At 56.0% G+C, this 11,466-nt stretch overlaps 1 protein-coding gene across 3 annotated transcripts; it reads left to right on the forward strand.

The window, feature by feature from the left end:
- On the forward strand, window positions 1-11,227 carry Fxyd2 (FXYD domain containing ion transport regulator 2). 3 transcript variants are annotated; one of them, XM_076576170.1, is made up of 6 exons: window positions 1-266; window positions 8,990-9,028; window positions 9,189-9,263; window positions 10,487-10,523; window positions 10,674-10,704; window positions 10,953-11,227. In XM_076576170.1, the coding sequence occupies exons 1-5, from the start codon at window positions 158-160 to the stop codon at window positions 10,696-10,698; spliced, it is 285 nt and encodes a 94-aa protein (XP_076432285.1). In that variant the 5' UTR covers window positions 1-157; the 3' UTR covers window positions 10,699-10,704; window positions 10,953-11,227. The 3 variants fall into 3 exon arrangements, with proteins under 3 accessions (XP_076432285.1, XP_015863607.1, XP_015863608.1); XM_016008121.3 differs by lacking the exon at window positions 1-266 and adding an exon at window positions 4,057-4,299; XM_016008122.3 differs by lacking the exon at window positions 1-266 and adding an exon at window positions 6,805-6,974.
- Window positions 11,228-11,466: the final 239 nt, after the last annotated feature.

Below are 11,466 nucleotides of genomic sequence, written 5' to 3' on the forward strand. Positions count from 1 at the left end.
CAGCACAGATGGGGCCTACAAGAAGCGGCCTCCTTCTCTGCCCAGTATCCATGGGGACCATATCTTGGAGAAGGCGCCTGAGCTCAGAGTCGGGCCTTTCTTGGGGCTTTGAGTTTCTGCCCCTTTGAAGCTCCTCTGAGCTACGCGTCGACACCACATGGAGGAAATGATGCTGGGGCCTGAAGCGCAATGCTATGGATTCTGGCAGGAAACATCACAAAGCTCTGGCTGGTGGGCCGGAGAGTCCTGTTTCAGGAAGGCTGGTGGTGAGGACCTCTACTCTGTTGCTTCCTGTTGGCATTAGGGAGACAACGATCAGCTAGATGTCCCAGCCTGTGACCTCCCTACCCACAAATACAATGGGGACTGTCCACATGGCTGCCCTGAGACTTAAACCTGCCTGGAGGACTTGGGGGAATGAGGCACAGCCACTGAGGTCCCTGTCTCTGTGGGCACAACAAGGATGAAAGAGGGACCCCTCCTCTAGCTCCAAAGACCGCCTTGGTCTCAGGGTCTTAGAGGACAAAGGAGGGTGGAGGTGGATGCCTCTTTGGGGCTCCACTCGGAGAAACCCAACCGAGAAGGAAAACCAGAGGCCACTGGCCTGCCCCCATTCTTTTAAAAAGCTGTAGAGGGGTGTTTCCATGGGCCATGGCCCCCTTGCTCCAGACAGGACTCTGAGAAGGAGAATGGAAGCTGAGACACTGATGGCGAGAGCATGCTCTTGTGTTTTTCCCAGGGAAGAAAGGAAGCTTGGGGCCAGTGGTGGTGATGGCCGGTGGGGATCCTGCTGGGGCACTGGAACAGGAGGCAGCTGTCAGGGAGCCCTCAGTAGAAGTCAATGGGGCTCCTGCGCCATGTAAAGGGGTGTAGTGAGCCATCTTATCTCCTGGGGACCCAGCACAGCTTAGGGCAGAGAATGGTACTACCATGGTTGGGACCGTCTTTGGCCAAGCACTTCCCCTAATGACCTCCTCCCACATCAAGCCTCTGAGGTAGGTGTCACCACGAATTTCAGATGGCAGGATACAGGGAGTCGTCCTTCTCCTGGCTCACTGGTCAGGAGGGCAAGGTCAGTCGACAGAAGGATTTACAGTGGGGGACTCTGGCTTTAAGGGGCTGCGTGCTCAGATGTGGGAGGAGACACCCCTTCAGCTTCTCTCAGGGGAGCAGGAGACAGGGTCCCTTTGCAGGGGATTAAGATGTCTCAGAGAAGGCTTCTTGTTCCCAGCATTGGCTAAACCCTGACGATGGTCTTGGCTGGCTGGGAGATGACGTGGAAGTTCTGAGGAAAGACTTGGACATGCATAAGGTCAGCTGAGATCTCAGCAACTCTTAACTCCTACCTGGGCTTTCGAGGTTGGGAGCTTGTGTGTGTGTGGTGTTTGTGTGTGAGTGTGGTGTGTGTGTGTGTGTGTGTGAGTGTGTGGTGTTTGTGTGTGAGTGTGGTGTGTGTGTGTGTGAGTGGTGTGTGTGTGGTGTTTGTGTGTGAGTGGTGTGTGTGTGTGAGTGTGTGGTGTTTGTGTGTGAGAGTGAGTGTGGTGTGTGTGTGAGTGTGGTGTATGTGTGGTGTTTGTGTGAGTGGTGTGTGCGTGTGAGTGTGTGGTGTTTGTGTGTGTGTGTGAGTGTGAGAGTGAGTATGGTGTGTGTGTGTTGTTTGTGTGTGAGTGTGGTGTGTGAGTGGTGTGTGTGTGAGTGGTGTGTACTTGGGGGGTGTTTGTGTCTGAATGTGGTGTGTGTGAGTGTGGTATGAGTGTGTATGTGAGTGGTATGCGAGTGTGGGGGTGTTTGTGTGTGAGTGTGGTATGTGTGTGAGTGTGGTGTGTGTGTGTGTGTGTGGTGTGGTGTGTGTGTGGTGTGGTGTGTGTGTGTGTGTGGTGTGGTGTGTGTGTGTGTGTGTGTGTGTGTGGTGTGTGTGTGTGGTGTGTGGCGTGGGGTGTGTGTGTGTGTATGTGTGTGTGTGTGGTGTGTGTGGTGTGTGGCGTGGGGTGTGTATGTGTGAGTGTGTGTGTGTGTCTGTGTGTGTGTGTGTGTCTGTGTGTGGTGTAGGAGGAGTCTGAGGGCAAGGGTGCTAAGTGCCAGCTGCCTCTCTAGGAGAAACCAGGCCTGCTGCACTCATGTGGCAGACAGGAGAGAAGGTGGGCGTCAGGCAAGCTCAGGGGCTATCTGAATCCCTGGAAAATGCTGCCACCTCTGTGCCAGGCGAGTGTGAAAGTTCAGAAAGGGTGTCTAGGAGGGCTTCTGGGTGAAGCCCATGAGGAAAACCCTGAGGGTGGAGGGAACACCCTGGAGGCTGAGTACTCGAAGACTGTCTGCGCAAAGGTCCTGAGGCAGGAGTGAGTCCAGGAAGGTCAGAGAGCCTTAAGGGGACAGTGTGGCTGGAATGGACAGATGAGCAGAAAAGTTGAGGACAGGGTCAGAGAGGACACTAGGGTGAGATTAAGAAGGAACACAAAAGGGTGGCCAGCAAGAAGGCAAGGAGAGGCACTTGCCACAAAGCCTGACGACCCAAGTTCTATTCCTGGGTCCCACAAATTGTTTTCTGTTCTCCAGACATGCACATGGTGCAGGCAAACTCTCATACATCCAGTCAATCAATCAATCAATCAATCAATCAATCAATCAATCAATCAATCAGCAAGCAAACAAACATAATAAGAAAACTTAGAAAACAAAGAGACACAAGAAGGACCCGAACTTAGAAATAGTATTTAGAGGTTCTTGGGCAGGACAGCGATGGTTTTACAAGTGAAGGGCCGGATGGGAGGAAGCACAGGGTGCCTATCAGGGAAGAGGATGTCTGTTTTCACAGCCCTGAGATTGGGAGGGAACGCGTGGTGGGTTTGTGGGGAAGTGGGGATCCTGCTGAGGTCAACCAAGACCACTGGTGCTGCCTGAACGTCCCCAGTGCCTGGCTTGGGGAATTTCCACTCAGGGCTCCAGGCTACCTGAAGGTTAAGATTTCCACTTGGGAACACGTGACAGGGTTCCCTTCACGTGAGGAGTTGTCCTTCATCTCACAAGTGCCTGGGGGTAGGGGTGGGGATGCCGCCAGCTCAGAGCCCTCAGACAGAACTCAGCCTACCCAGAGAACCCTGCTAAGAGGTCAGGCCAGCATTTCAGAGTGCTTCCATCTCCCTGGGGGTATCATTTCTACACCTCTCGGGATGCTACTGTGAGGGACAGAGAGGCCAGTCACCAAGGTGATCAGACCCAGCACTGCCCATGCTCTGCTGGTATCCCTGATCATGGGAGCCTCGAGGAGACCTGTGGTCCAATCTTAGCCAGCCAACAAAGACTTCTTGTAGAGGCCTTGCTCTGGCACAAAGACCCTGGGAGCCACGGAGCGGCTGTCCTGTTATTCCTTTGTTGGCTCCTGGCGCCATCCCAGCCCTGGGGACTGGAAGATATTCTGCCTTCCATCTGCTCCCTGGACAGAAAGTGCAGCCCTCCTCAGAGGACCTCATTATGTGCCGGAACTCTTGCTGGGATCCCATAGGTGCATCCATGCAGGTGTGACATCACAAGTGGGACGTGTCCCCGGGGCTAAGCGAGGAGCTGTAGGTGGAGAGGAAGGACAGGCCACCATGGGAGCACCCTCGAACCAACTGTGGCTCCAGCCACTGCTCACTGGTGGCCAACTGCACCTGGAGCAACTTCCTGCACCAAGCCCCGCCACTGCACCTGGGACAGCTTCCTGCCTGCTCTCAGGGGACTCCGGGGTTCCAGAACAGGCCCAGGGGCAAGAGACACCAGGGTGGGGCCCACTGGATGGTTGGATGAAAATCTCCTGAGTGAAGGCTGGGCACTCACACCTGCCTCTGAGTGTCTCTTTCAGCTGCCAGTCTGAAACCCGGGGGTGGGGACAACGCTCTGGTCCTGCCAGCTGGTGTCCTGGCCAGTGCCCTTCTAGAAACCTTCTTGGACAGCACAAGGCAGATCACTAGCTGCAGCAGCAGCAAGGTCCCCCCAGAGGAAGGAGAGGATGCTGCGGTTCATTTCGTTGATCTGCGTGTCCCCTTCCTTTGGAACACTCAGGCCAGTGGAGGCCAGAGACTCTTCCCTACCCTCACGTGGGTCCCTTGCTCCAACCAGCCCAGGCAGGCAGGTGCAGGGTAACAATTCCCCCACCGGCCCCTCCTCCTGTCTCATTCTTCCGGTCCCAGTTCAGCCCATCTACCACGAAGGCAGAGAGTGCCACTTCTTCCTATCCGGGCCCCAGGCAAGGGCAGGCTCTCCCTGGCTCCTGTATACCTCAGACACCTCCAGCGGCTCCTGCCATGGACAGGTGGTACCTGGGTGAGTCTCCCAAGCCTGCCTCTACCCCTGCCCTCTCCAACTTGGATTCAGGGGGCTATCAATCACTTTCAAACACACCTGCTGGCTCCTCACAACTGTGGGAGAAGCAGTAATGGAAGAGGCTGTCCTAATAAGGTAGGACACCTCAGTGTTGAGTCCTGGGCCTGCTGTGATGTTCAAGGCACCTCTGAACCAGAGGCTGGGGAATCAGTTCTTCATCAGCCTCCTCCTCCAGCTGTGTGTCTATCCATCTGACTTCAGACTGCTGAGTCACATCTTAGTCCCCGTACTTTCTAGCTGCCTGCTCTCTGGCAAGTTAAAAAAAAACAACCCCCCCCCCAAAAAAAAAAAAACGGGACAATGCTAGTCCTGTCCTTTCCTACTGAACCATGTGGTGATGGAGGGGTTACTTTCCCAGTGCCTGGGACAGAAAAGTAGTTGTCATTCTGCTTTCCTGTGGCTTTGCCTACCTGTCTACCCACCTGCCTGCCCATCCATCCATCCATCCATCCATCCATCCATCCATCCATCCTTCTTTCTATCTGTCATATGTCTTTCTAACTTGCTACCGATTTTTCATCTCTTACTCTAGAGAGAACTCGTAGGGGCTTACAAAGGCCGTCACCAAGGGCTGGGGGTGCCGCTGAACTGCGTGAAGAACGGTCCCAGCTCCGCCAGCCATCTTAGGACCTGGGTATTCCAGTTCTGGCTCTCCCTTTCTGTGTTCCAGGCTTCCCCTTTCCTTGATCTCAGTTTTTTTCTGGTCTCTGGAGGGCTATGGCACTAAGCTCCCCTAGAAATGGTTGGGGGAAGCAAATGTTCAGCCTTAGTTTCTTCATCTGTCAAATGGGGCTACTAGAGATTTAAATGGGGGTCTGTGAGAACCGAGAGCCTCACATGTGGGTGCAGCCTCTCACAGGGCAGGGCTGCTGTCTATGCTCATGAGCGCGTGTCACTGGGCTCTGAAAGCTCGGGAGGGCTGCGTGAGTGCACTCAAGCTGCACAGCCAGGGCCGTCTCTCTCCTCTCCTCTACTTAGCAGAGAGTGCGTGGCTTTCCGACGGTACCATTAAACGAGGCTGATGTCTGTCACTTTTTAAGCGATGCAGAAACGCGGTACCCACTGTCCCAGGCTATATTCTGATAAGCCTGACTCAGTCCCCACAAATTTCCCTGAGTCCTGTGCCCTGCCCACTGTATAGACAAAGGGATAGAGGCGTGGAGAGGCAAACACATTGCCAGAGGTCAAAGGACCAGCAAGTGGTGGAGCCAGGGTGTGAGCACAGCTATCGGTCCCCTGGCATCGGTTGAGGGGGACTCACAGATGGAGCCCCTCCCTTCAGAAGGACTGAACTGCACCAGGGGACTAGATATCATTTATCTATCTGTCTGTCTGTCTATCCATCTATCTTTTATCCACCTAGCTATCATCTCTCCATCAATCTATGGTCTATCTATCCATCTATCACCTATGTAGCCTGTATGAATGCACATATGTATATATGTATGTAAGTATGTATGTATGTATGTATCAGCTATTTATGTATCTATCATCTATGTATCTATCTATATATCATCTGCCAGTGATGGACATTAGTCTGTTGAAGGCCAATTCTACTGTCTAGAACCCCCAAAAGACTGTATAGTACTCACAGAAAACCCACACCATAGTTCCCAAGGGGACAGTCACGGTGAAGTGGCGGGGGGGGGGGGGGCAGCCTGGTAAGGATGGGCAAAGCTTCTGTGCCCTGAGCAGCCATCAGTCCCAACTCTCACTGGCTGTGTGACCCTGGGTAAGGCCCCTAACTTCTCTGTGCTTCAGATAGCTCATGTCAAGTAGGGAGGTAACCCAAAAGGGAGAAAGCCAGCTAGAAAATGCTCCATAAGCCAGAAGAACAAGCGTGGGCCTCTTCCTGAAAGTCTTAAGTGCATGGTGGACAGCCACACTACGAGGGAGTGCCGGGCATTAGGGTAAGACGTGAGCCAGGGATGCATTTCAGACTGAGATGTGAGTGGCTGAATGCGGCCTTAGGATCAGGACAAACAAAAGGAGTCAGGACTGGCTGTTAGGGACAACAGTGCCACAGAGGCTCAACCTGCCGTGGACCCCAAGGTTCAGAGGACTTTGGTGAGAGGGGGAGGCAAGCCAGGCTCCTTAGGGACCCCTCAGGGAAACATGAGTGCCCATGGGAATGTTAGCTGCCATGGTGCTATCCACAGGGGCTGGCAGGGAGCTCTGAGGGCTGAGGGACTCCGACCTGACAGAGTACCCCCCCCATCCCCCCCCCCCCCCCGCGGGCCATTCACAATGAGTGCATCTTGAAACTTCCACTTCCTCAGCCCAGCTGCGGCTTCCCCAGCTGATGGAAGAATACTGTTGCTGCCCATCCGGGCCTTGCTCTCTGGAAATTTCCTTTGGGAGGGGCTGGAGGCTGCAGCCAGCCCCTCCCTGCCTCTGGCTCCCCCCAACGCCTCCCCCTGGCCTGGCTCAGCAGGAGCCCCTCTGAGCACACTCAGCTTTTCTTGTGACCAGGGTAAATATTACCTGACACTGTTAATATTTAATGCCCCCCACCTCTGCCCTGGCCACCCCACGGCAGACACGATCCCTGAAGTAGAGGCTGTAGGAAGACTGTGGAGGAGCCCTGGTGGCCGGGGAAATGACGGCTGGTGATGGTGAGTGCAGTGCCCGGGGGGGGGGGGGGGCTGGCAGGACTGCCTGGGGGGCAGCTGAACCCCCTTCCCTTCTGGGACTGCCTGGGGGGCATCTGAACCCCCTTCCCCTCTGGGACTGCCTGGGTGGCATCTGAACCCCCTTTTCCCCTCTGGGACTGCCTGGGGGGCATCTGAACCCCCTTTTCCCCTCTGGGACTGCCTGGGGGGCATCTGAACCCCCTTTCCCCCCTCCTGCTCCCTTGCCTCTGGGTTTCCAGCCAGTGGCTCTCTAAGAAAATTAGCAATCAGAAGGGCCCCAACTCCTCCACCCCGACAGAAAAGAAGCAAAATAGTAGAAGTCAGAGCAGCAGAAGTGTGTGTGTGTGTGTGTGTGTGTGTGTGTGTGTGTGCTTGCTTGTGTATGTGTTCCTGTGTGACTTTGTTTTTGAGACAGAATCTTGTTCTGTAGCCCAGGTTGGCCCTGAACTCACCGTATAGTTCAGAATAACCTAAAATCCACTGCCATCCTCCTGCCTCAGCCTCCCACCCCCTGCCCAGTGGGACTTTCTAATATGGGTTGGAGAACTAAGGCCCACAAAGCGGGCAGAGGCTGCCTGGGTTGGGAATGGGAAGAGCAGTCCCGGCCAGCCTTCCCCAGCTGGCTTGGGGTCACAAGAAGAGCCCTGAGTTTTGGGATCCACAGACTCAGGCTTGGGGCCCAATAGGGACCCTGCTGACCCTCATATCTTCAGGGTTCTGACCCAGAGCGCTGGTGGGGGAGGGGCCCATCAAAGGGTTTTGAAGGGGAGTCCTGCCTGGCTTGGGTGTGGCTGAGGCTGGCACTAGCTCCCCACATGACCTTGACTAGGACTGAAGCTGGGGAGACTCACTGCTCAGCAGCCGTGAGCCTGGGTCCCTGAGGCTTCCCCTCAGATTCTGGCCCAAGGTCTGTGAGGCACTGGCCACCGGAAACAGCTGGGCTCACCAGGCCCTGAGGTTAACCACGACAGGGGGCACAGTTCAAAGTTGCCTGGGAATCGCTAACTTGTTCACCCCTTTAGAAAGGGCCTCAGCCCCCTAGGGCCAAGAGGGTCTCCAGCAGGACAGCAAAGGGTGCGGCTGGCGTGGAGGGGTGGGGTGGCCGCAGCTCTGCTGGCCGGTGCCACCAGCCATCCGAGGGCAAGTGCTCTGAGCTCAGGGGGCGAAGAGCGGAATATTTGCTTCCACCAGGATGAAGGGGGCCACAGGAGGCAGGGCCGGGGCCATACAGCATGTGGATAACTCTTCCTACCTGTCACTTGAGACTCAGAGTGACCCTTTGCCTGGGTTCAAATCCCAGCTCTGCCCCTTACCTGCTGTGCGGCTTACTTACGGTCTCTGTGCTTCGATCTCGGGTGGGTTAGAGGGGGCTAACACAGTGCCCCACCGGTGGTCTGAGCCGCTCCTGCATTCACTTGGGCCTGGAGTGCCCAGACACTGAGTGCATATTCCTCATCCTTGTTAGTTTACCCTGAGGGCCAGGACACAGGAGAGCAGAATCCAGGATGAGTCAAGCAAGCCCCGATTCTGCCTTCGATTTCCAGGGTCTTTACAAAATCTCCAGCGGCCCGTGGTTCCCTCCTCCTGTTCCCGGAGCACCAAGGCTGTGTTTTACTCCTTCCTTTATTTCCTAGATACTGCTCCTCCTTGAGAAAGTGGAATTATGTAGTAGAGGCCACTAAGGAGCCTCCCGGGAACCCGGCCCTTTGGCCTGTCCTTGCGATATACAGCAGGGAGCTGGGGAGGACCACACCCTCCTGGGATTGTGAGCGTATCACCCCCCTTCCTGGTCCAGCCCACCCAGATCTCCACTTCAGATGCCCCGAATCTGATCCCAGGATGTCCACGTGATGTAACCTTGGGGTGGATGTCCAGTCCACTCTTCACCAACTTTCCCCAGCCCATCTGGGCCCTTGGGGATCCTTTGAGAAGTCCGGCGTTCCCACGGCTCTGGGGTCCTGATATCTTGCTCATCCCACCCCCGGCTCTCTCCTCAGGTGGCAGCGGCAAGGGGGCAGAGGATCCATTCCACTATGGTAAGAAAAGTCCTCCCCTGCCCACCCCATCAGCTGGCTCCCAGCCCTTGTGCCCGGCTATCTGCTCTCAACACCAAGGGGGGGGGGCTGCTGGTGGGTGGACTTGGGAGGTCTGCAGGGGCTGTGCTTACACCACCGCGCATGTCTCCTCCCTTCCAAGACTACGAGACTGTCCGCAAAGGGGGCCTGATCTTCGCGGGCCTGGCCTTCGTCGTGGGGCTCCTCATCATCCTCAGTAAGTGGAGACTGGGGGGGCACTTCCCGAAGTCATACAGTAAGGGCACTTACCAGTTCCCAACCCACACCCCACCAGCCAGAGGAGGAATTTAGGAAGTGTGGGCAAGGGGGACAGACAGCAGGCTCCCGCTTCCTTCAGGGTGCCCCCTAGCGGCCTTGGAAGGGGAAACGGAGAGGGGAGTCTGGCTGGGCAGCAACTGGGGCTGGGGAGACCAAGGGAGCAGGCAGGGCGGATCCTAAGCGGATCGGGACATCGCCTGAGGTGGCCACACCCTAGCCACCCTGGCCATTAGGTGGTCTCAGCGCACTGAGGGGCAGTACCCATGCCCGACTGTCAGCGTTTGGGATGGACAGTGAGACTCACGGGGAGAGACGTGTGGCAGCTCCCCTCCCTGGGTGGGTCTGACATCCACCCTTCCCCGCATTGCTGGAAACTAGCAGGGCTGGGATCCCGGCCCTGGGGCCTACACCTGACTTATCCCAACTCTGGGATGGAGGAGGCTCCATTTCCCCTGTTCAGCGGGGACAATCTCCATCAGTCTTACAAGATTTGAACTAGCATCCTAAGACAGCTGTAGGGGTGAGGAGGTTCCATTAGGAAGGAGCCGGGGTAGCCATGGAGGGTTTCAGGGGGAGGACAATGTCCTCAGATGTCTTCCGGCGCTGGCAGGCACAACAGCAGGTGCTCACTAAATGCTCGTTGCCACCAAAAGAAAAATACCAGAATCACAAACAGGAAGGCGCTCGGTGAAGCCAACAGGCTTCTGTGTTCTGGATTCCCCCATGCTCTGGTTCCTGCCACTCCCCCCTGAAAGCTGGGCTCCTGGATCTGTCTTGGAGGGGAAGGGGGCGGGGCGTTTCTCAGAAGTTATGAGCCTAAGCAGGGATTTGAACTTTGGATTTGGCCTGTCCTCCTTCAAGTGTGTACCAAGCAGCTGCCCTGTTGTACCCAACACTGTGCTGGGTGGCAGGCGTGAACTCTGGTCCCAGCTGCCCCTTTCCACATGTTCACGGTCCCCCACAGAGCCGGTGCGGTGAATGGTTGCTGATTGACCCATTGCTTGGTGGTCCAGCCCTATATAAACAGAGAAACAGTTAAACATTAGACTCCGAGCCCCACTGGAGGAGGCGGGGGGCGGGGAGCAAGCCTGGCAGAACGTTGGAAAATGGCAACAGGGTCTCCTTGGAAAATGGCAGCAAACCTTACTGTGTCTTTCCTAGGCAAACGATTCCGCTGTGGGGGCAGCAAGAGACACAGGTGAGTGGTATGGGGGAACTGGCAAGGTGGGCGGGGCAGGGAGGAGGGCAGGAAGCTGTGCCTAATGAGGAGGAGGGCATCCACAGTCTGGGGGACCCCAGGCTTCCCCTCCCTGTGCCTTCACCCTCTCTTCATTCTTCCCCATCCCAGGCAGGTCAACGAAGATGAGCTGTGACCGTGGGTACGTTCCCTTCAAGGGGCATGAGGGCTTGGGTAGAGAATGCCTGTGAGCAAGAGAGAGCGAGCAGAGAGAAATCTGGGGGGACGGGGTGGGGCTGTCCCCATTAAAGTGAGGACTGAGGTCTGAAGTGGGATGTGTGGAGTAGGGAGGCTGCAGAGGGGTCCCTGGGGATGGTAAGAGGAACAGGGACAAAAGTCCCAGCCCCAGAGGCCTCCTTCCCAGCTCAACCCCTGCCTTTGTCTTTCCAGAGCCGCCAGTGCCCACCGGTGCATGGGTACCACGGATGCCTGTCTTCCCCAGCTGTACGCCGCTGTTCCATCAGTCAGCACTCAGGCTGAAGGGTGTGCCAGGCTCACTATGACCCCCTTCATGGCCATCCACTCATACCTCTTGATTCTTAATTTCCTTCCTCCCCTCCCCAACTCCTCTGACAACCCCACTTCCTGTTCCAAGTTGGGGTACATGTGTAGCCTCATCTCACTGGTTTCCAATGAATCATTCTAGCAAGTACCTGCCAATGAAAGCAGACTTGGTGTGGTCATCTCTGGGCCCCCTCATCATTCACCCCTGAATAGTTGGGGACAGAGACCTCTGCCTGACTTCTGGGTGCTCTGCAGAAATCTGAGGGTGTCAAGTTGAAGGTGACTGGGTCTGTTGGGTCGTGCTGGCTGCTGCTGCTGTTGAAGCCTGGGTGCTTCCATGGGGAAATTGCTTCTTGGGTGCTCTTGGCCACCTAAGAGGTAGCTGTCTGTGGCCACATTC

This window comes from Peromyscus maniculatus, chromosome 7 (genome assembly GCF_049852395.1).
Source record: "Peromyscus maniculatus bairdii isolate BWxNUB_F1_BW_parent chromosome 7, HU_Pman_BW_mat_3.1, whole genome shotgun sequence".
Classification (NCBI taxonomy): domain Eukaryota; kingdom Metazoa; phylum Chordata; class Mammalia; order Rodentia; family Cricetidae; genus Peromyscus; species Peromyscus maniculatus.